The 23,136-nt window shown below is 58.3% G+C and overlaps 6 protein-coding genes across 6 annotated transcripts; 4 read left to right on the forward strand and 2 right to left on the reverse strand.

Annotated features, from left to right (window-relative positions):
* Window positions 1-163: 163 nt before the first annotated feature.
* K437DRAFT_294747 (uncharacterized protein) lies at window positions 164-3,075 on the reverse strand. The gene is made up of 2 exons (XM_013387458.1): window positions 2,559-3,075; window positions 164-2,487 (listed from the first exon to the last, which is right to left on the reverse strand). Exons 1-2 carry the CDS (start codon window positions 2,852-2,854, stop codon window positions 270-272), a joined length of 2,514 nt encoding a protein of 837 aa, XP_013242912.1. The 5' UTR covers window positions 2,855-3,075; the 3' UTR covers window positions 164-269.
* A 230-nt stretch (window positions 3,076-3,305) lies between these two features.
* K437DRAFT_247592 (uncharacterized protein) lies at window positions 3,306-7,884 on the forward strand. The gene is made up of 3 exons (XM_013387459.1): window positions 3,306-3,767; window positions 3,842-6,852; window positions 6,934-7,884. The coding sequence occupies exons 1-3, from the start codon at window positions 3,485-3,487 to the stop codon at window positions 7,414-7,416; spliced, it is 3,777 nt and encodes a 1,258-aa protein (XP_013242913.1). The 5' UTR covers window positions 3,306-3,484; the 3' UTR covers window positions 7,417-7,884.
* Window positions 7,885-10,463: 2,579 nt separating this feature from the next.
* Window positions 10,464-11,768, forward strand: K437DRAFT_256885 (uncharacterized protein). The gene has a single exon (XM_013387460.1). It carries the CDS (start codon window positions 10,777-10,779, stop codon window positions 11,446-11,448), a length of 672 nt encoding a protein of 223 aa, XP_013242914.1. The 5' UTR covers window positions 10,464-10,776; the 3' UTR covers window positions 11,449-11,768.
* Window positions 11,769-12,458: 690 nt separating this feature from the next.
* On the forward strand, window positions 12,459-14,669 carry K437DRAFT_224738 (ABC1-domain-containing protein; the record flags this gene model as incomplete). Its single annotated transcript, XM_013387461.1, has 3 exons — window positions 12,459-12,905; window positions 12,982-13,728; window positions 13,791-14,669. The coding sequence occupies 3 exons, from the start codon at window positions 12,459-12,461 to the stop codon at window positions 14,667-14,669; spliced, it is 2,073 nt and encodes a 690-aa protein (XP_013242915.1).
* A 928-nt stretch (window positions 14,670-15,597) lies between these two features.
* On the forward strand, window positions 15,598-18,006 carry K437DRAFT_274450 (carboxypeptidase S). Its single transcript, XM_013387462.1, has 4 exons — window positions 15,598-17,204; window positions 17,283-17,370; window positions 17,468-17,565; window positions 17,650-18,006. Exons 1-4 carry the CDS (start codon window positions 15,693-15,695, stop codon window positions 17,773-17,775), a joined length of 1,824 nt encoding a protein of 607 aa, XP_013242916.1. The 5' UTR covers window positions 15,598-15,692; the 3' UTR covers window positions 17,776-18,006.
* Window positions 17,764-21,656, reverse strand: K437DRAFT_129766 (uncharacterized protein). Its single transcript, XM_013387463.1, has one exon. The coding sequence runs from the start codon at window positions 21,451-21,453 to the stop codon at window positions 18,097-18,099; it is 3,357 nt and encodes a 1,118-aa protein (XP_013242917.1). The 5' UTR covers window positions 21,454-21,656; the 3' UTR covers window positions 17,764-18,096.
* Window positions 21,657-23,136: the final 1,480 nt, after the last annotated feature.

Genomic DNA, 23,136 nt, shown 5'->3' on the forward strand with positions numbered 1-23,136 from the left:
ACCCTGAAGGAGCTTAGGCCAAGTGCTTTCTGGTGCTAACCCCGCTCAGCTCCTTCCAACATACGTGCTCAGAGAAGGCACACTGCGATGAGTGAATGTGCGATTTGTTTTATCTCGGTCGCTCGTGGCAGACTTGGCGCGCATCTTCGATATTCCACACAAAGGTTGTTTTGCAATGCTTGTTTGCTCACCGCTCCGTAAATGTATCATGTACTCTACTCCGGAATCTAATGCATCTGATATGCACTTCGCCATACTCTCTATCACACCTACTGAGCGATCGTGGAGCCGCTCGCCTTGCTTTCCGCGAGCCTGCGCTCGCGCGCTTTGACCAAGCTTTCCCACTTGATGCGATACATGCCCAATCGCACCTTCTCCCTGTTCTCCGCGGTCCAATCGTCCAGCTCCAAATCCAACCATGGCTTGGCAATGACAACGTCGTTGCGTATCTGACGCATCCACGCCGCTTCATCGGTGCCGAAGACATGGTACGCTAGTAGGCCGGACGGAACGTGCTCGAGCGGCCGCTGCGGGCACCCGTCCGCTTTCCACCTGGCGAATGAATCGCGTTCGAGCGCGACGACGTCGCGCTCGCGCTCGCGGAGCAAGGAGATGCGATGCGTTTCGTCTTGCAGTCGTGCTCGTAGCAGCGCTTTGCCGTCGCCGTCGCCGGCTTCGAAATCGGGAAAGGCGTCGGAGCTGCCGTCCCAGATGGAACGGACGAGCCAGCTGTAGGTGTCTGTGGATGTGAAAGGCGTGAAGGACACGCTGAGACCGATACACGCGAGCGATGGATTGCGCGCCAACAGGCAATGCCGGTACAGACCGCCGACGCGCGGCGGCGTCCAGGTTACCGCATCTTCGCCCGCCCATGTTGGGTTGTGTCCAGTTGGAGATGGTGTGTGAGATGCTGCAGATCCATCGGCACCGTTCGGACGCGCAGCTGCTGGCTCGGCAAAAGTCGGCGAAGAAGTCTGTTCCATAGGTGCCCAAAACGCGCCGACTGCAGCATCGCCACCGTCCAGCGGTTCGGCCCAAAGTAAATGCTGCAGTTCACGTGCTGTGCGCGGGGCATTCGCGCCTCCTGCGCTCGCGGCGTAATCGGCCAGGATGCCCCTCTCGCTTACTTGCTGGACGAAGTGCGCCCAAGCCCGCTGCACGTCATCGCGGCTTGCGTCCACGAGCTCTGCAGCACGCTTGCGGATCGTGTCGCATTTTTGAAGGTGAAGCTCTGTTCCCGCACTCCGAGATGGCGAGAGAAGATGCACGAATGGGTAGCGAAAGCCATCGTAACCGGTACCAAGGATGACGGTATCGACATTGCGTAGGAACGTGCCGTCCTCCAGCTCGAGATCGAGTGTGTCCGTCCCCGTGCCTCCGGTTGCATCTCCTCGTCGCGCTGCATCGCTGTGCTCTCGCAAGTGATATGCCTTGATAGGCGCGACATCCTTGATACGCGGATCAGGTAAGTTGACGAAGATATCCAGCGCTTTATGCTTTATGCTCCTGTAGACGCGCGGGACAGCAGCCGCTGCGGCGTCCGCGGTGGGCTGGTCTTTCCCGGTACGGTTGCCGCTGACGCTATGCCCGGGGTCGGGATACATTTGCGCGATGTGCGCTGCAATGTCATTGGCGGAATTACCGTTGCCAACAATGACGATCCTCTTCTCCCTTGTGTGTACGTGGCTGAACCCATTCGTGCCATTGACACCACTTGTAGCAATGCCGCCAAGTGGTGTCGGAGATGCAGTGTTCATTCCTGAACGAGAGCAATACGCATCGGGGCCTCGGTACCACTTTGCATGGTGCACGAACCCGCGTGCCTTGGCCTCTTCGAAGCCAGGCACACGCGACGTGTAAATGGGGTAGTCGTACCATCCCGTGCAGAGGGCAAGATGAGAAAAGTGGTCGATATGCAGGGTCGGTTCGAGTGGCGCGTCCGCTTGTGCTGAAGCGCCGGTGGGCCACTGGCGCGAGAGGACAAGCCAGCCTGCTGATCGCCACTTGGGGTGCGGCCCGCCTGCTGCCGCACTCTCGTTCTCGTGACGCGTCGGCGGTAACTCCCAGGCGCCGAGTACCTCTCGGCCCGTCTTGATTCTACCGCCGGTTGCATCACCACTCCCATCGCCCAGTAACCCATGCTCGCGCGCGAACCCCAGCAGGTACGCGTGTGTCTCCGCGAGTGTGGGGAACGGCTCGCCATTCGCTGGCGGCGGGAACGGCTTGGCGCACGAGTACGACAGGAAGCGCGGCAGGACGTTACCACGCAGTTGGGGGTAGGCGGGAGAGGGCCAGGTAGGGCGATGAGGATGGGCTTGAGGTTGCAGAGAGGAAGGGGTGGTATTTGATACTGAGATCGACTTGGAAGTTGTTGCCTGCCCAGAGTCGGGCGCGGACGCCGATATGGGTACGGGTACAGGCCACTGGCCTTGCGTTGCGTACGGCGTGACCGATTTCTCGTGCGATGCTACTTGTTCGTCTAGATACCTGCAGAGCGACCAGCAGCCGTATAATCACAGTCAGAAAGAGCTCAATGCAGATAGGAAATCTGTACATACCATACACCACCAAGTTGATCCCGTCGCTCCCACAGCTCGACGTGCTCAAAAGGCTCTCCCTTGCGCTGCAGGCCTTGACCATGTTCCTGGCGGTCTCGGCCGTTTTCTCCCGTTGCCTCGCTCGTGCTATGGCTAGACGACGACGACAGATCGGGCTTGAGGAAGTTGCGGAGCGTGACGAGACCCGCTACACCGCCGCCTAGGACGAGCACTGAGTCGGGCCGGCTGACGGGCAAAGGCGGTGTCGGCTGCGGTTGGGCTGCCTCTCCCGGCTCTGGAAGAACTGGGTTGACCATGTTCTGATCAGGACTGTTTCAACTTTCGAGCTGTTGAGCGTCGGAAGTCTTCGGTGTTGCAGTCTTACTGTGGGCGAGGCCCGCGTGGAGTGTTCGGCGGCAAGCAGGGAAGTTGCCAGACGCGGGATGCGAACCTCACCGTAACAGCGGCGTTGCTCTGGTCAAGGCCACCCGTGCGGGCCTCCCCCGGGGGTTCGTGTGAGCATGAACCTGGAGGATGGGAGGGGCGGATGCTCTCAGCTCTTTGCACGCATGGACTTGGTCGTGAGACGCACGTTATTATTATTATTATTATGCTTCCATGCGCTGATGCTGACGTAAGCATGGACGCATGTGCACAATACGAGAGGAGTCGCGTCGCGTGGTGTTGGACTGACGATTTGCTGGTCATCGTCGTATAACCGACTCACTGCCATCTGCTGTCGATGGCTTCGACAGCACGCTGAGCAGCTTGTGGTCATCGTTGCTGTGCACATAGTTCACACACGACAGAGACATTGACAGCGGGTCTCGTGTGTGTGCGCTCTGTTAAGCGGCCCTTTCAATGCGACCGAGGGGAGTGGTGGTGAGGTAATGTGATGTGCACTCAAGGTCGGCTCGTGATTGTCGCCTTGGACCTTCGCCTCAGCCATGGCGGACGCTATGTCCTCCTTGCCGCTTCCAGATCCAGAGGCGCTGCGCGAGTTCTGGATCAGTAAACTCAGGCAATGGCGCGAAGATGCGTCCAGCATCGGATCCAAGTTTGGGCAGACATACTCGCGCGCCGCCCATAGCTTAAAGAACAACCCACTGCCTTTCAAGCACAGCAGCGAGCTTACGCAGCTCAAGTTTATTGGGAAGACCATTGCAGAGAGACTAGAGGAAGAGACAGCGAGATGGTGCGCAGAGAATAAGTATGCTGTTCCCGAGAAACGTGAGTCGCAACAGGGCACGATGGTTGGGGGGCGATGTGGAGGCTGAGGCTGATGCGCCGCCCATACACCTCAGCTGCACCCTCACGCAAGCAAAGGGCAGCTCGCGAGCAGCGGCAGCAAGAAGCGTCGCAGCACGAAGACGAGTTGAATTCATGGCCCCAATCGCAAGGGGCAGCTGCAACCGCCAAGCGCACACAACACGATTCCACTGGCGCGAGCGGTGCTGCCAGCACAGCAGCCAGCAGGCTTTCTCACACTTCTCTGAGCGACAAGCTCGACGAAGCGGTGAAAGCGGGTGTGGCGAGACAGGACAATGGGAAAGACAAAGAAGTGGTTACAGGGGATAAAGCAAAGGAGCGGCCCACGATGGGCTTCTTGTCGGATAGCACCAGCGCAAGCGAGAGCGACTCAGGGTCAGCGCGCAAGGAAGTGAGATGGCCGAACAAGCGCACCAGGATGGAGCAAAGCGCGATGCACCTCGATGCAGTTGATGGAGATGTTGATGGAGGCCTAGAAAAGCGAGCTGCCGCGGCGGGAATGGATATAGTAAACGGAAAGGCACTGGAACCAGCGCCCGCGCGACTGAAGAAGCCAAGGCCGCCCAAAGCTCCCAACATCTACATCCCTGCACACCGCTCAGGAGGCTACGGTATCATGCTAGCACTCTGGTCTGTGACGCGTGACGCAGAGGTGTTCGCGACGGGCGGAAGCTCCTACCTGGATGAGGAGGACTCCAACACGTTCCCAGTCAGCGAGACGTGCATCTCCTCCGAGGCGAACGAAGTGTACCTGCGTAAGAACGAAATCATCGGCATCGCGCAAAAGTGGTGTGACTTGGATTACCTACTCGCGAGCAGGGGCAGCAGCACCGCTGTTGCTCCAGGTGATTTTAACAGCGCCAACGCGGGTGACGTCGGCGGTGCCGCTGCCAGCGGGGGCGGAGGGGCCGGATCGTTCAGGACCGCATGGAGCAGCATGAAGACGCTCATCAATCGCGGATACGTCTACCAGACCGGCAACCCGCCCCGCTTCTGCCTCAGCGAGGAGGGCATGCAAGTAGTCAAGGGTATGGCGCAGGTCGCTGGTCTCAGGAGACCTCCCGCGGGCATCGGCACGAGCACAGAGGCGCCACTTTCGGCTGCTGCCGATGCTACTGCTGGCAGCACAACAGTAAGTGCTGCGCCCTTGCGCTCAGAACAGAGGCACACGAGCAAGAATAGACCGAGAGTACGAGGGAGTCGCAATAGCGAGGACAAGGATGACGATGACTTCGGCGATAGCATGCAGGTGTCAGCTCAGCGAAAGGACGCCGTTGGGTTCCCAAAGCGGTCTGGACCAAAGCTCATGCTCCCGGCGACGCGGCCGGCGTCACGCTCGCAATCACCTATGGCGCTGGAAACCAACCCTGTACCCGCACTGACTCGCGCTGTCGCCTCTGCTCCCACTACTGCTTCTGCGTCTGTGCCACCGCCAGCATCCGCGTCAGCACTGCCACCGACCTTCGCGTACATGTATCTCTCGCGCACCTCTGCGCTTGTATTTTCACGGGCTGAAGCGGCCGTGCGTCTGTCGGATGTCGACTACACGACGACGTACGCTGTGCTCTTTGCGGAGCGCTCGCGCGAACACTCGATCGTCCGCAGTGGCGCGATTGAGAAGGTCGGTAGCGCTTTGCCGATGCTCGCTGCTGGTTCGTCAGCGCAACAGGGCTTGTGCAAAGGCTGGATCAGGGAGGAGGCAAGCAATGAGCGCGCACCGGGACTCAGCGTCGGCGTCGGTCGCAGGCAGCCTGCTGCGCTGGCGCCTGCTGGCGCCTCTGCACGCGCGAAAGGCGGCGACGCCTCTCGCAGCGCAGGCCAGCCTGTCACGGTCATCCTAGACGACACAGACGATGAGGATGCAGATGCAGGCATCACATCACAGGCTCCTCCCCATCGGATGCAGATGCAGCGCTCGACGGCGGTCGGCATCAGTAACGTGGAAGAGGAGGTGGTGGAGACAGTGACGATCAGTGCTGGTTTCTTTGAACTCAAAGATCGAAGGCAAAACGTTCCCACTGGCGGCTCCCATCCCGAAAGACAAGCTCCACCTGTTACAAGGGCGCCGCGATGTGCTGTTTCGACGGTGTCGCCCATTCAGGATGCAGACATGCTCGACGACGAGATTGATGATGACGCAGACCTTTTCGTGGAGTTCCAATGCCAGGAAGAGCAGCAGTCGAAGACGATGGAGTCTCAGGCGGAGGAGTCGCAGGGGATCCAGCTCGCCCCGCGGGGCCTGTACACAGGTCTGTACGGTCAGTCGCAATCAGAATCGCAGAGAGAGCGGCAGCAACACAATGAAAGCGCGAGTGCCAGCGCCACAAAGAACAACTTGCATCGCCGGCCTAGACTCTCCGGTGTCCTGCCTCCGCCAGCAATCGCTATCAGCTGGCATAACGCCATCGTCCCTACAGCATCCATATCGCGCAACAACAGCGCTCTTGGCACGAACGCATCGGCAGCTTCCACGCGCACCGCATCGGACCATGAGCAGACGGTAGCCGAGCAGCACGGCTTCAAGCCGCCGCAGTTTGAACCCGTCATTATGCCAGCAGGGTCCTTCAGTATCCATTTGCTGATCGACACGCGCGAAGTGCGCGCGCGTGGCCAGCAGCCGTCACGTGCGAACGACTTTGCGCAGTCGCTGCAGGCCATGGGCATCCTCGCCGAGTCGCGCGCTCTGCCGCTGGGTGACGCCGTCTGGATCGCGCGGCGCAAGGATGGCGGTAAAGGCGAGGAGGACGAGGCGGTGCTGGATTTCATCGTCGAGCGCAAGCGCCTGGACGACCTTAACAGCAGTATCAAGGACGGGCGCTGGCGCGAACAGAAGTTCAGGCTGTCCAACAGCGGTCTCTCGCACGTCGTCTATCTTGTCGAGGACTACGATATCGACCAGCAGTGGAGCTCGTTTGGTGAGAGTCTCCAGACGGCGCTCAGTTCGACGCAGATCGTGGACGGCTATTTTGTTGAGCGCACTGCAGACGTCGAACAGTCGCTACAATACCTCACCTCGATGCACACCGTTGTACAAGAGATGTGGGAGGTGAGTGGCACGAATCATGTGACGGCGGTGCGTGAGCACTGATGTGCTCTTGCCTGTTCGCTCGCTCCGCCGCCCCGCTAGAACACCGACTTGTACATCCTGCCCGATTCTGCCATTAGCCGGCACACGTACCTCGACTTGCAGACGTACCTTCGTCGCACGCACCCACAGCTGACCTACCTGACGAGCTACGCGTCGTACGCCACACTCAACGCAAAGAGCGGGTCGTTGACGGTGCGCGACCTGTGGGCGCGAATGCTGCTCTGCATCAAGGGCCTCAGCGCCGAGAAGGTGGCAGAGGTGCTGGACCTATGGCCGACCCCGATTGATTTCTACGAAGCGTGCTTGGAAAAGGAGGAGGAGATGCGCAACGGAGTCGACACGGGTCCGGCTCCCCGTGGACCCGCCAAAGGGCTCGACGCGGGACAGCGGATGCTGTTCGAGCACATCCAAGGGCCGGAGCAGAGGCGCAAGATCGGCGCGGCGCTCAGTGTAAAGGTGTGGGACTTTTTCATGAAGAGGCAATATGCCACCGCCTCGGGCGTTGGAGATGGGCATTTGTAGCATGCACTGGTATGCTGTGCAGGATGCTGGGTGGATCTAATATGGGAACGGCGGACTGGACTCTGTGTGAGAAGGCCAATGTGCAGGCTTTCAAGAGAAACTCGTTTTCACCGCGGAGGTTACGCTTATACCTACACACGGGGCGGCGGATACGACAGGTGCCACCGTGGCGAAGTCTCACGTGTTTACCTCCCCGCGCTTTTGGCCTCCTTTTGCGGAACTGCGCGCGGCGGAACAGAAGCAGGATATACAGACCCTGTTAGACGCTGTGTACATAGCAGCAGAACTACCTCTTCGGGCTACGCACCGTAGTTGCCCCCGCAGGAATGCTGTACTTCGTACGCCGAGTGGATGGACAAGAGTCCTGCGCTGCTTCACAAGGGGTGAGCGTGGCTAACATGCAGGAGTATAGATGGAGCATGTACACCAATTCGTGTCGCTTTCAACAGCCAAACGCAAAGCCATATTAACCCTAAGGACCAGGTAAAAAGCAGGCATGATGCGGCCTATTGGTATAACGCCGTCTGCCGATGACGCGATGAGAGCCATACAGGCATGTAGCCGACGACGTTTGAAAAGTAATAACGTCCGCACAGCCACGCCCCTTCCGCGATATATATGCATATAGATAGCTCATAGCTCCCAGCAGGTTTCCCAAAAGTCGAGATGGCTCGCGGCTGGCGGCGTCCTTGGCAGAGACCCTGAAAGCAGTTGGAAGCTTGCGATGCCGTGAAAGACGTGAAATTTGCAGGGCTATGGTGGCTTTTTCTCTGTGAGCCTGACAGAGGAGAGGGGTTCGGAAAGACTGACTCCCATCCGCCATCCGGATTCCGGGTCTTAAAACAGAATGGAAGCAGCCTTTGCTTGCCATTTCATGACGCCAGTGGCCAGTACCCGCCTGGAAAGGTACGGTCAGAACGGCTCCTACTAGACCAGTACGTATTATGCAGGTGTACCAGCCCACAGTCTTACACCCAAAGCGTCTACATACCCGTCTCGAGCTTGATGAGGGAGATTTCCACTAGAAGCGCTCCCTGTGCATTTCCGCAGGATCGATGGGCCGAGAGAGAGATTGCAGCTCCACGACTTTGAGAGTCGCAACGATGCCGTAACTCGCAAGCTTTGCCGCTTTTCCAGGGCCCATGTCAGATGGTTCCCTCTCCCTCTTCTCTCTCTGTGCCTGTGTCTGTGTATATGCATGTGTGTACCATTCTGACGGGCGATGAGGACTCGGGGATGTTCCTATTCCAATGAGGTGTACTTCCTCGCGCTCGTTTTCCCCACATGTCAAAAAGCTGTCAGGGTGGGGCGCGTCCACGTCTAGGTACGCGGTTTGGCGAGTTTCCACTTTCTTTTCTCATTTGATCAGTGCGCTTTTCTTTCTCTTTGCCCCCTCACAGTCTCCTCCATTCGCCGACCGTTTTTAGCGTCGTTTTCCATGCGCCCTCCGCGGAGGCTCCAGGGAGCTGCATCGGCCTCATCCTCTCCACATCTGGGTTGTCATATGTGTCGGATTGCATGGACGGTATGCAGAGGATCACATCCGGGCAGAACCTAGTATCCATACTCAAAGGTCCTCATACAAAGCGCAAATTTACCTCTACCCGTGTATGTACCATTCGTCTGCTTGCCACTCTCTGGGTCACGAGACAAGTTGCGTGGAATTCGGTTTTCTGCGCGTTCCAGGGTGATGCTGCCACCGCCGTTGTCCATGACGAACAGGCCGCGTTTCAAGGCCTACACGTTGGTCGATGAGCAGACTGGCTGAGAAAGGATGAATCCTGTGTGCACAAAGAACACTCAGAGGGCCACAATCAAATCGAGACTCGGGAAGTGGAGACTTCTGGGTACAATATGTGGCATGTTTTCCGTTGGTACAACACATAGAGCACGTTTGATTTTGAGAACTTCCATGGCGCCATTGTGTGAAACCCTTGTCCCGTGTCCGTATTGCGTACATATATACATGTTACATACATACCAGCACTCCGTACATGTGTAGAGTGCGGGGTCGCTGCGGGCCGTACATCTGTTCTAAGAACCGCTGATAGAGTATGTATGGAGTGCTGATGGAGTACATGTCCGGCTAGTTATGTACATGAGAAGCGCCACATCTCTTGTTGCCTTTTAATTTGGAGCTTGATTTATTGCGTCTTCGAAACAAATAGGACTATGACAGGCCTCAGGCGGCCAAGCGGAAAGTCGACCGATAAATATTAGGACACATGAGCGGCACGAGCCAGGTAATATACATTACCGAGATCCAGGGATTCGTGTATGTACAGAAGCACACCGGTGTACGCTCCTACGTAGATATCATTTGTGCCGAGCTGATGAGTGTCTGCGACATGCGAGGTCACCTTTACTGTCCACTCTCGTTAATGAATCAAATAATGCGTCAGACTTAAAACAGGGTGAGACATCCTTATGATTGGACACTGCTTGGGAATAATGCTTCTTGCCGGTCTTTTGTCCGGTTGCAAGTGATGACGAAGATGCGCTTGACTGCTTTAGGCGGCGATAAAAGGGACTGCAATTGGTCCAATGCTCGACACTTTGCTGAGCGGCAATTTAAGCCTCAAGGCATTTTACAACCGAGTCGGTCCTTCGTAGCCCTTAGTCAGGCGGCATGCAGCCAAAAGCGTACGATGCTGGCCTGTCGTATGCCCTTGTGAGCGCATTGATAACAATTTCCAATTTAGTGCATGACCACCGTGCTAAAGCAGATACAAGTGCTAAGCACTCAGCGCTCTGCGCCGCTTTCAATGCTTAGCAGCCCCAATGATGAATGAACTTGTTGACTTTCCTGGGAATATTGTGGATGCATTTTCACAGTGCCTTTCACAAGCAGAGGCAGCTGTGAGGATATCCAGTTGGTGGGGAACAACGGAGAGTCTCGCCTTCGTGGAAGACACTGCGCAATCGTTTTTGAGCTTAGGGATTCTGTCAATGTAGATGGAGGAACGCCGGTTGTTCCTCACTTGCGTAGCGCACAAGGCTCAAGCGCAGCATTCGCCATGCAATTTTGGGGAAACCCCTTTCTAATTCTGACCGCGTGTTTTACATCCTTGTGAGCCTGTCGGCTTACTAGGTTGACCCGTTGAGATTCATAGAGAATGTGAAAGGGAATCACAGGAGTGTCGAGGAGGGGATGAGAAAGACGTCAATTTCTCGTCCTCTTCGTGCATACTCTGCCTCTTTCTTTCATCACCCAAGCTCGTCCTCCCCTAGCACCACTTCCTCACCTCAGCTTCCCCCCACGAACGTGCACTCTTTTTTCCTCTTCAAGATGCAAGACCTGACGCTTGCTACCCTCCTCGCCTCCCTCCATCGCGCTCGTCAGCGCTGCCATGATCCAGGATGTCAAGAACGACGTTACGACGATCTATTTTGAGATTTCACAGCTCAAGAGTTCTCCCTCCTCAAACAGGATCAACGATATCAGATATCTGTAGATCGACCAGAAAACCGAGACCCTGGACAAGGCTGCCGGCAGGGCACCCTGACGCCAACTCTGTCGACTCGGTCTCTGATGCCGATGCCAACGACACTCTCAGCGCCTTGACGACACGGGGCATATCGTTGCGTGAGGTGACGGCGGATGCCCAGCTCGCGGTACATGCGGGCCAGGCTGCACAGAGAATGAGTTGCCGAGTTCACCACGGCCGACGATTGGCCCTTTGCTTCGCGCGCTCAACTGCCAGCTACATCTCCCAGCGCCTTGTGACGCTCAGGCCCAAGTTCTATTCGCTTGGTATCTTCGGCATCACCAAGAGTGACATCAACAACCTGCAGACCGACGTCAAGGCTTTCGATGTGGCGCTCATCGCCAAGGCCCCGTCCGCCGAGCAGGCCTCGGCCCAGTCGCTAGCTGACAAATTCAACCAGGACTTGCGACTGCCGGCGAGTGCCCTATGCGCAACATTGGTTTCATCTTTTCCGCGCAAGATGTTCCGATCGGATCAGCTCACGAGTAGCGAGTCTTGGTTTGATGCTTGTCCGCGGTCGCCGCTTACAACGAAGCGAACGTGAGTGCTCAGAACGGGAGCCGAAAATCAAAATCATGCGTATATATCTTGGCGCATCTCCAAAAGTGTTTATCTTGAGAGAGAAAAATGCGTTTGCCTCTTGAACCTCTGGGAGCCGTGTGAAGCGATTGTAAGGGCCTTGCCGTGGCCCAATCAAATTTTCAGCTTTACACACGGAGGGAAGGCGACCGATCCGTGCCGGCTTCAAACGGCATCCCTCGCAACTGCCTGCAGGAAGATGATTGTAGACACCCTGTGGCCTGCTGCTTGCACCACTCCCTCCCTTCCCGTCGTCATCAGCACTTGCTTGATCCTGCGGCACAAGTGACATGATGAGACGATGGCGGTGCTCCGGCCGCTGGGTGGTTGTTCTGTGGCTTGGCCGCCAACCGTGGTTGCTGTTGCTGCACGTGACGCGTCTATACTCAAACTAGGCGTGGGGCAGTCACGACCAAGTCTGGACAGCTCAACCCCCTCCTTTGGATCGAGTCTTGTTCATTCCATGGTCTGTACTTGGAACCGCCAAGCAGCACGGGAGAAAAGCCGATCAGATCGTGCCTCAGCGCACTCGCTGTTTGCGCTCTCCTTTCGGAATTCTGGCCGCTGTCTTTGTCGCGATCGTCGCTGACAGCCACCAGTGTCATGCAGCGAATATTGCACGAAAGCGGTAAGCGCTCGGCGATGCGATGCACCCCGAGCTCATTTACTGTCCAAGGCAACTTGCATAGGCTTGCTTCAAAAGCCGCGATCCCCGCTGTTGTGCCGGCGGCGAGCCGGGTACGACATCGGCTGCTCCAAACAACAGCTCGACATGGCTCGTCAAGCAGTGCTCCGCAACACCTGTATGTGGAGAGCGTGGCCAGAGCGCATAATGAGGAACGTTCAAGGTTGCGCTTCATGCGACGATCACACACTACGTCTACAACAGCACACAACGAATCCTCGTCCTCATCATCCTTCTTTTCTGCTGCAGCGACTCGCGCGCAAGCAGCTGGGCTTGTACTGGCCGGCTCAATGGTCACCTTCGTGCTATGGTCCGATGCTATCATTAATGAGGCTCTACACGACGAGGCATCATTGAGGAAGCCACAAAATGTGCAGCAAGTGTCCGAATACCAGCAGCTTACCGAAAAATCGGCCGAAAAGTATGCTCCAACGCTTGAAGAGCAGAACGACACACGACACCGCCATCGACCATCGTTCTTCAAAACGATCCAGATCGTGTTTGTCAAATACATCAGCGAGCCGCTCGGCACGGCCAAGCGCTTCCTCGTACTCGCTTGCATTTTCCTACCAGTTCTCCTCACAGCGCCGATGATCTTTATTGGCAGCAAAAGGGATAGAGGTAAAAGGAGAGGCCGCAAAGTTGCCAGCAAGGAGGAGGGCGAGCGATGGGGTGCCCTGTGGTGGTACAGATATTTGGTAGTGAGCTTGGAGGCTGCTGGTCCAACTTTCATCAAGGTGGGATCAAACGAATCTTGTGATAGACGTAAGCGCGCTTGTGGACTGACGTGCGTCGCTCAATGATCGTCCACAGCTGGCTCAATGGGCCGGCTCGCGACAAGACCTGTTCCCAAAGGAGCTCTGCGACATGTTCGGCAAGCTGCATTCCAATGGAAAGCCCCACTCGCTCGCCTATACCAAGGATGTCATCGAGAAAGTATTCGGGGGACGGAAATTCGAGGATATCTTTGACGAATTCCAGGAAGATCCCATGGGTATTGGGGCCGTCGCACAAGTCTACAAGGCGAAGCTCAAGCCGGACCTGCTACCGCCGTCTTTCTTAGAAGCCAAGCATCCCAGCCCCAAGAAGCAAGGGGTTGGAAAAGCCCAGAAAGCAATCACCACGACTCTGGCACTAAACTATGATGAGGACGAAGCACCGCCGAAGATCCCTACCGGCGCAGTCGCCATCAAGATCCTCCATCCTAAAGTTGAGCGCACGATTGCGCGAGACATCAAGATCATGTCCTTCTTTGCGCATGCGCTCAATCTCCTTCCAGGAGCAGAATGGCTCTCCTTTCCCGAAGAGGTGAACGTGTTCGCAGGGATGATGTTCAGCCAGCTGGACCTGCGCAACGAGGCAGAGAACCTGCTGCGCTTCGAAGAGAATTTCGGAAAGAGGCGCAGCGCGGTCAACTTCCCCAGGCCGCTGCCCCGTTTCTCGACGAAGGAGCTGCTCATTGAGGAATTCGAAGATGCTCTGCCGCTAAAGTACTTCCTCAATTTGGGCGGTGCTGGCTACGACCATCGGATCGCCAACCTCGGCTTGGACACCTTCTTGGTGCGTGTGTCCTTCTGGTGTCCGAGCGAGGGCGAGGTGCTGACATTTATTTATTCTTGCAGAACATGCTCTTGGTGGACAACTTTACGCATGCCGACTTGCACCCAGGGAACATCATGGTCAAGTTCTACCGCGCGACGACGGAGTCTCTGCTGAAGGATCTATCGGCGCGCATCCTCGCACGCTTTGACAATGACTATGCACCCGGGGCAAAGAAAGGCCAAGTGCCTCTGGATGAATTGACAGACGAATCGGTTCTGGAGCGACTGCGACCGCTGAAGGATGACCAGGATGCATGGCTCGACGAGCTTACCCGTCTCGACGAGATGGGGTATCAGCCCGAGCTTGTCTTCCTCGACGCCGGTTTGACCGTCGAGCTGAGCCCAATCAACCGGCGCAACTTCCTGGAGCTCTTTGGAGCTGTAGCCGAGTTCGACGGCGCGCTCGCTGGCAGGCTGATGGTTGAGCGCTGCCGCATGCCTGATCTGGTCATCGACGAGGAGACGTTTGCGCTGCGCATGCAGGACGTCGTGCTGAGTGTCAAGAGCAAGACATTCAGCCTGGCGCAGATCAAGATCAGCGATGTGCTCAGCCAGGTGCTCGCGGCTGTGCGCAAGCACCACGTCAAGATGGAGCCAGATTTTGTCAACACGGTCATCTCGATCCTGCTGCTCGAGGGCATCGGGCGCCAACTGGACCCGGACATGGATCTGTTCAAGTCTGCATTGCCCATCTTGCGCTCGCTCGGCCGCCAGCTGTCACACTCGCCGAGCATGCTCGGCGGTGGTGGTACCGGCGAGGGTAAGATGAGCTTGAAGGACGTCTTCCCGATGCTCAAGGTTTGGCTCTACCTGGAGGCCAGGGCGTGGGTCGGTAGTCTGGCACAGAGGAACACTGTAGAGGCGTTTGTACGATACGACTGGCTCTCGACCGGGGTCTGAAGGGGTTGGTGAGGCCGATATATATGTAATGCAACTTAACTTTGGGTCGCTTTGGTGCAATGTATAAATATATGTGCTGCTCGTACCTGCGTTCGGCCCGCGACTTCGCCCGCCTAGTGTCGCCTCATCGGGTAGCCGTGGCCGCCATGCAACTTCTTTCCAATCTGCCGAAAGCGGTGTGTGGTGGTTCGCTTGGCTGTTAACGATGCACGGCGAGCACCGGGACGAAGCACAGCTCCAGCGGAGGCAACTCGCCGCGCTCCCCCATGCTTTTGTGCTTAGCCGGCTGTAAAGCCAGCTTGGCATGATTACCCTTGTACACGACTGGAAGATCCACCCAAGATCAGATCCAAAAGCAGTTGAGCGGAGTAGCTCTGAAGCAGCTCATCATGGTTGAGGGAAAAAGCACGCACCGAAGGCGCCTGCGCCACTAGCTACCTTTTTTGAAGGGCTGGCGTGAGTGAGACCCAAGCGGCCTACATGAGGTCGAAGGATGAAAGCTTTCCAGGACTACCCGACCTTGACGAGAAGCTGGCTCTGTGGAAAAGTTAACCTCTGGGTTCCCTAGCGCTCGGGGTCAAGCACGCCTAAACCCGAGGAGGCGGGGCACCTGGCTGGATTTGGAGGGCGGGTGGGGGACCATCAACCCCTTTCAGCTGCCACCGGGTCAATCAATTTTCAAAGCATTGATGCACGCTGAATGAGGACGACAAATGAAGGGAGAGAACGCAATCAGAAAGTGGAGCGGCGTTATCTTATCTCTCTACCTCTCTCGGCCGACAGGAGATTGGGGTCGGCCCTGGTCGGCCGAAATCGATCCGCTCGCTTGCTCACGAGGAGAGCGGAGAGAGGCTCGCTTTGTCTCCTCATACACGATCGACCCGCCCCCTCCGTATCCATTCGGCGCTATCCTCGCACTGCAGTATATGTCCTCGTGGTCAAGGAAGATCGCGGGGCAGCATCGGCTGCAGAACTCTGTGACACCAGCAAAGCTTGGCCAAATCTACCGGGCACGCGTGCACCATGGAGAAAGCTCACTCGCGCGACCTTCTCCCCGTCACGACGGCGTGTAGCTACGGTACGCGCAGCCGCAGCTCCTCCTGGCGCAACTTGGCCTTCTACGTCCTCCTCATTGCTGTAGGCTGGGCCCTCTCGCAGCCAGCCTCCTTGGAGCTCTCGAGTCTTCACCGTGTAGCGAGGACCGCCGCATCTGATCTGGACCTGCTCGTGTCGGACTACCTCCCACTGTCCGCAGCGCAAAAGCATCGCGTGCCCAAGTGTCCCGCTCAGCCTGCTGCGTTGGCTCCAGCGATCGATTGGCGGCCCGACCTCAACGACACGTGGCTCTCCGAGTCGGCTGCCCGCCTTGGCGCCGCTGTGCAGATCCCGACGATCAGCTACGATGGCATGGGCGAGCCAGGCGAGGACACGCGCTTTCAGGTGTTCGCAACGTTCCACGAGCACCTCGCATCCACCTATCCCTTAATTCATGAAAGATCCGAGTTGCGAAAGATCAACACCTGGGGTCTGCTGTACAAGGTCGCTGGCACTGACGCGAGCCTGAAGCCGAGTCTACTAGCCGCACATCAGGATGTGGTGCCCGTGCCAGACGAGACGCTTGACCAGTGGGAACACCCGCCGTTCAGCGGCTACTACGATGAGCAGAAGGGCCTTGTTTGGGGTCGCGGCAGCTCGGATGATAAGGGCATGCTGGTCGCTGTCATGGAAGCCGCCGAGTATCTGCTCGCCGAAGGCTGGGCGCCGAAGCGCACGCTCTACATCCTCAGCGGCTTCGACGAGGAGGTAGGCGGCGGCCGAGGTGCGATGGAGATCGGTCGCGTGCTGCTCGAAGAGCTCGGTGAAGATTCGATCGAGTTCATCCTTGACGAGGGCGGCCTTGGCATCGGCCAGGAGCACGGTGTCGATGTCGCCATGCCCGCTGTTGGCGAAAAGGGCTACCTAGACGTCAAGATGGACGTCCGTGCGCCAGGCGGCCACAGCTCGATGCCGCCTGACCACACCGCCATAGGGATCATGTCCAAGCTGGTTGAAGCTCTTGAAGCGAAACCACACGAAGCGAAGCTCACACCTCAAAGCCCGGTCTTGACGCATCTCATCTGCGTCGCCGACGCGATCGATGCTGGCCATGCCGCCTCGCGTCCGACTCGAAAGCAACAAGAAGGCTTCCAGCTGACAAAGAAGATGCGCAAGTATCTCCGCAATCCGCGCCGCTGGCCGAGCGTCGCCATGACGATCGACGCGACTGGCACACGTGTGGAGCGTTTCATCATCAAGACGAGCCAGGCAGTTGACGTCATCGGCGGCGGAGCCAAGGCCAACGCACTGCCAGAGTACGTCAGCGCGCTCGTCAACCAGCGCATCATCGAGGGGACCGAGGAGATCATGCAGCGCATGGAGCGCGTGCTCAGGCCCGTGGCCAAGCGATTCGGGCTCAAGGTCGATGCCTTTGGCAAGGGTAGTAGCCTTCAGGATGGCGCGCAACAAACTGGGGTCGGAGCATCAGGGTCTCTCACAGTGAGTTCTGACGGGGTCGCGGCGCTTTCAGTTCGCGCGTGCTGACTGTTGCGACCCATTTCTCGCGTAACGATGCAGCTTTCGGTGGTCGAGTCGTCCGAGCCGACACCCGCGTCGCCCACCAACACGTCGGCATTCGCCACGCTGGCAGGCACGATCAAACACGGTGAGTAGTTTCAATGCGCAAATCGCGTTGCTCCAGAAACCCTCTTCGCATGTCGGAATGCTAATAATTTTGCGTAAATGTGCCTGTCGCTGCGTAGTCTTTCCCGGCGAAAATGGCAGAGAGCGGCTGGTGACCCCCGTCATCATGACGGGCAACACTGACAGCCGCCATCTGCTGAAACTGACGCGCAATATTGTGGGTGCAGTCACCCTTCTTCATTGTTCCTCTTGACGATATTGACCATGTATTTTGCACTGACTGCGGGTGCGACTCTTGCAGTGGAAGTTCAATCCGAACACCTACTCGAGCAAGTCCGCGAAGCACACGGTTAACGAGAACATGGGGATTCGCAGCCACGCAGAGACCGCCAGGTTCATTCATGCTCTGCTGCGCAACTTCGACTGATCTACATTCCACAATCCAAGTGCCCCTCTTTTGCGCAAATGGCATGCAGCTGTAACTGTTCATCACTACGAATCGCATCTCACACGACAGCCCCAGCCTAAACAATTCGAATTATACCAGGGTATGTGGTGTAGGCGACAATACAATACATTCCGGAAGCCGAGTTCAAGGCTGGGAACAGGTTGCCACATGAGATAATTCCTCTGGCACCAGAGTAATGAACAGTATGAGATGCCGAAGAAGCCAAAAAGAAGCGTGTAGAACGATGCTCTGGAGATAGAGGGATGTACACCGGACATGCCGACTAGCAAGGTAGGCTGACTAGGTGCTTCGCACCGGTGCAGTGTTGGGCTGTCGTGGGAAGACGAACTGATCGAGCTTCTGTTGGTCGGGGTTCCGCCTGCGTGGCGGCATTTTCGAAGTGGATGGCTTCGCTGCCGGCTGCTGTTGCGGCTGCTTGGCAGCCGTGAGAGGTTTCCCAATGTTGGCATCAGAGGAAGAATAGAGCACTGTGGGCGCCCCAGAGCTGCTCTGATGCGGTGAAGGGGTTTCCTCGACGATCGGCTGGTCTTTGTTGCGTGGCTTTTGGCTGCTGACAGCACCAGGTCGAGGCTCGCGAGGTCGAGGAGGCGAGTCTGGCGCAGTGACTGTCATCGCGAAGACCGGCCCAGCTAAGTTTGCCATCTCATGCGCCGTTTCAGCATCCAGCTTTTCCTGCTCTGGACCTCCTGCAGTCTCCGTCTCACTACCCTCTCCTTCTTGGGCCGCCTTGTCTTCGACCCACGCGGGATCCTCGGCATCTTTCTGTGACGCTTCCGGAGCGGCAGGCGTCCCGTTGGGCAGGCTTTCGCGAGCTTTCACCGACTCTGGTCGCTGCTTGTTCTGCAAGGACCCAGCGCGCCTGATGGAGTTGCGCTGTTTGCGCAAGCGCTCTTCCTCTGCATCCATCTTGGCGAGCGCGCGTTTGACGCTGCTCTGCCGTTGCACAGGCTTGACAGCGTTCTCGACGGGAACGATCGGGCCAAGTGGAGCGACAGGCTCATCGTCGTCATCGTTATCACCTGGCACTGCGGAAGGCGTTGGGATACGGTCCCAAGCTGACCACGACAAGCCAGGCGTGGCCGGGCGGAAGTCTATCTGCGGCGGCGGAGTTCCCTCTTCCGCGGCCGGCGTTTGGGTAGCACCGAAGTTGGGGGCAACAGCAGCGTGTGGCGTGGCGGATCCAGAGGAGCTCGCATTGTCTTGCGCTCGCTTGACGGCGCTGGGCCGCCTCGTGAGAGCCGACGTGCCAGAATTGACACCAGATGCTTTCGGTCTCCGAGCACGGAACAACGAGAAAGACCGAGCTGGCTTCTTGGCGGGCTTGCCGTCGACGACGCCAGATGCCTCTAAAGAAGCTGGGGCAGGCAGAGGTGGCGATATGGCTTTGGGCACTGTCGACACGCTGCTGACTGAAGAAGCAGTTAAGGAGACGTCATCGACGTCAGACGTACCGAGCGGACTGCTGCCCTTTTTGCCCGCCTTCTTGGCCCTCTTCCTGCAGCGCTTCTCCTCTTCGAGTCGCTGCTTCTCAGCCGCTTTGGCGGCCTTTGCGTCGTGCGCCCTGACCATCTTGTCGATCTTCTCGAGCTCCTTGACAAGCGCCTGCTCCGCTTTGAGCTTCGCCTTGGCCTCCTTTTTGACCGCCTTGCGCAGCTGCGGCGAGGCCAATGAAGACGCAGAAGAGGAGACGCTCGTGAAGCTCTGCGCGACAGGCGACGATGGGCTGTCGAGCGTGTCAGATGCGCGCCTGAGCGGCACGACGTTGATGCGGGGCAGCTCGGCGGGGGGCAGCGGCATGCCACTGATGGAGATCGTTGCGACGCCCGTGCTGCTCGAGCTGCTCCCGGAGTGGATCGACGCGGACCTCGATCGCGGCGGAGCAGCGTCGGCTTCGCGATCGCTGCCGATGGTCGAGGAAGAGTTCGATGGTACCATGGCACCCACAGTCGGTCGCGGAGAAGCTTGCGTCGGCGTCACTGCCCCTGCAACATTACTGCTGCCGGCCCCACTCGATTCAACCAAGTTCTTGTGGCTGACCTGCTCCTTGCCACATCCAAGCCCTCCCTGTTCCTTCCTCGTCTTCTGATCCTTCTTACCGAGTCCAAAGATGTCAAGGGCACTCTTGCGGTTTTTCTTGGACCCACTGCCAACCACGGACGCGCCGCCGCCGCCACTACCACTGCTGCCGATCGAGTTTCTCGGGCTCGTGAGCACCTTCGAGGCCCGCGAAAGGCTCAACGAAGCGACCGAGCGGCCGAGAGAGCTGGGCGATGAGTCGCTGGTTACCATGCCAGAAACAGAAGCAGAAGAGGCGGAAGTTGCAATCGCTTCCGGTGGCGCAGAGGCGCTGCCGTTCGGCGAGGGCAAAATCTGCTGCGCATCGACGGATGGCCTGTGCGCAGCATGGGCCGCTGGGTCCGATGGATCGAACGAGATGAGCGGCCTCTGCGGCGCCGATTGCCGCTGCTGCTTGGAGCGTGCGCTCTTGCCAGCTCCGCCAAAGAAGCCTTTACCCTTCTTGCCACTCTGTGCGGATGCTGCTGCTGTGGCAGAAGCAGCGGGGACAGGAGACATGGCCCGGTCCATTGAGCTGCTGTCCCTCCCTCCGGTGTAGTCCTCTGTGTCCTCAACAGTTTCGGTGTCGGTGTCATCATAATCATCTTCATCTTCAACATCATAATCATCATAATCGTCGTGACGATCGCCATCGTTGGCTGCAACCGAGTTCGATGAGCCGTGTCCGTGTCCGTTGACGAGACACGAACCGGGCAGCGAGGACCGCGCGCGCGCCTGCTCGAGCGAGGACTTGGGGCCGTTAAGCGCCGCGGCAGCGCTTTTGAGCAGGCTCCGCTTCTTGCCTAACTGGTCCGCGATCCCTCCGGCGCTGCGGCGTGGGGGTATGGCGCTGCGGCGGTTGGCGGGGGGGACCTTGTGCTCCCAGCGTGTGCCGCTGGGCCCGTCGCTGCCGCCATCGTCGTCTTCGGCAGGCGTGACAGTGACGTCCGGGATGGAGAAGTGGCTGCGGTCGCGGCGGTGCTGCGCGTGCTGGCGCGCGCGCTCAAGCTGTGACAGGTGCAGCGGCACCGACGCCTGCGACGAGAAGGCACCCGAAAGCGACAGCGACAGCCGCTGCGGGTCGCCAGGCAGCGTCGCGAGGCTGCTGCCTGCTGCAGCCGCGCCTGTACCTATAGCGGCGGCTGAGGAAAATTCAGAGTCAACAACGCCATCAAAGGCGTCATAGCCTGTCATGACTTTCACATTGGCTGCGTCGTGGAAGGCACCTGCGAACTCGTCATCTTCATCCTCATCCACACTGCTCTCGTCCCCGCTGATGGACGCCTCGTCGTGATCAAGCGCGGTGCGGCGGTGGAGAGGCACGTTGTCGTCGCTGTCACTGTCGCTTGCGTCGCTGTCGTTATCGTTATCACTGTCGTCGTCGTGCTGCCGCTGCTCCGCAATGCTATGCAGTGCGGCAGACGCAACGAGCGGCCCGCCGGACGCGTCCACGAGGTCGAGGGCTGAGTCACCGGCGGCGGCGTCATGCACGCCATCGAGCACGGCGGTCGAAGGGGGAGCGCTGCGTGCGCCCTGGCCCTCACCCTCACTTTGGCTCTGCTGGGAGCTGCTGCTGGACATCGTGCCCGCGTGCGTGCCTGTGGCACGCGAGCGCAGTGCAAGGATGGAACCTTCGACGGGCGCTGGGCAATGCAGCGAGCAGTCGCTGGCGCGCGCAGTGGTTGCGCTGCTGTCGTGTGACGCGTAGCCTCCGTGGCCGTCGAGGCTGCTGCTCGTGCTGCTGCCGTCGCTCTGGCTGCTCGTACTGATACTCGTTGGGGGAGCTGCAGGTACGCACGCACATGGGTGGGCGTGTGAATAGGTAAGCAGAGTCAGCTCGCGCTCACACTGGCTGCCACATGTGCTCTGTTGTCGTGTCCCACTCACGCCGTTGCTGCTGCTGCTGCTCGACGACAGGAGCCAAAACGCGCGGCCTGACGCCCGCGTCTGCGCCCTTTTCTGCTGGCTGGTTCGCCTTGGCGTCCGCCGACAATGCTGCCCTCGCCCTCGGCTTTGCCTTCGCCTTCTCCTTCGCTTTAACTTCCGCCCTGCCCGTGGGCTGGACGCGGGTTCCCGTCGTCGCGCCGAAGCGCAGCGTCCTTGCACGCGCGCTGCTGCTGCTGGGTGGAGAGCGATGCGAGCGGCGAGTTCCAGCGCGCTGCAAGCGGTGTCGAGCGCTTCGAATGGGGCGAAGGCGGAGGGAGAGGCGAGGCGCTCAAAGATGCTGGCGTCAGGATTGACCCGTGACGAAAAGAGTCGCTGTGATGGCCGTGCAGGGCTCGCTTCGAATGATGCTGTGCTGTAGCTGTCGAGGTATACCGTCCGAAGCTCGTAGATAAAAAAGGATCATGGTCTGCGCGTTCGCCGCGATAGACGATGGGCATGTAGCACTCTGGAGCTCACGACAGGTGGTTGATCTGCACTTGGACTCTGCACGATGGAGCTTTTCTGCTGATGATGGTAGGCGATGCAAAGGGAGGAAACGATGAAGAAGAGGTCAGATGGCTTGATTTGGAAGCACCGATGAATGAGGGACCTGTAGCATGCAGGATGATGATGCTTTCCCTTCTTTTCTTGGCAGCAGCAGTAGCTGTTTCCTGGGCAAAGGTATGACTCTGGGCGCCGACTCACACCAGCGCTGTCTACAGTCGATTACCCGTCCGGGTGCTGGTCCTGCTCCTGCATATATCGCTGAGCGGCGAAGAGAGGAGACAGGTAGACAGGGAGATGCGCAAAAGAAGGGCCGAAAAGATTTCGGGCTCTCGCTTGCAGCGCCAGCTTTCTGCTGTTTCTTGAGGGGCGTTACTTTGTTGCAGTGCTCGGGTCGAGGGCAAGACAGCACGCGACCTGCGCCAGGCTGAGAAGCTCGATCTGTATGTCTGTGCGGCCAGCGACGGCTGCAGACAGCGGCGAGCGGGCAACCGTTCGATCGATCGGTTCTTGACTCGACGTGCTTCCTTGCTTGCTGTACCCTGCCGTATGGCGGAGAAGAGAAGGCGAAGGATGATGATGGTGACAGGGATGGGCGCGTCGGCCGGGGTTTGGGGGCTTGCCAACGCTGTTTGACGTTGTTGGTGTCTCTGTCTCTCAGTGTGTGTGTGTGTGTGTAGTGCGCTGTGGTGCTCGCGCCAAACAGATAGTCACGTGGGTTTGCGAGAAAATGCTGCAGTGCCAGTCAGCCACCCAGACAGCGAAGGCCTTCTCTGCTAGGTAACAGCAAAAAGAAGAGCGCGCTGCTTCAGCCCTCCAGCACTGCACGGCACT

This window comes from Tilletiaria anomala (genome assembly GCF_000711695.1).
Source record: "Tilletiaria anomala UBC 951 chromosome Unknown K437scaffold_48, whole genome shotgun sequence".
Taxonomy (NCBI): domain Eukaryota; kingdom Fungi; phylum Basidiomycota; class Exobasidiomycetes; order Georgefischeriales; family Tilletiariaceae; genus Tilletiaria; species Tilletiaria anomala.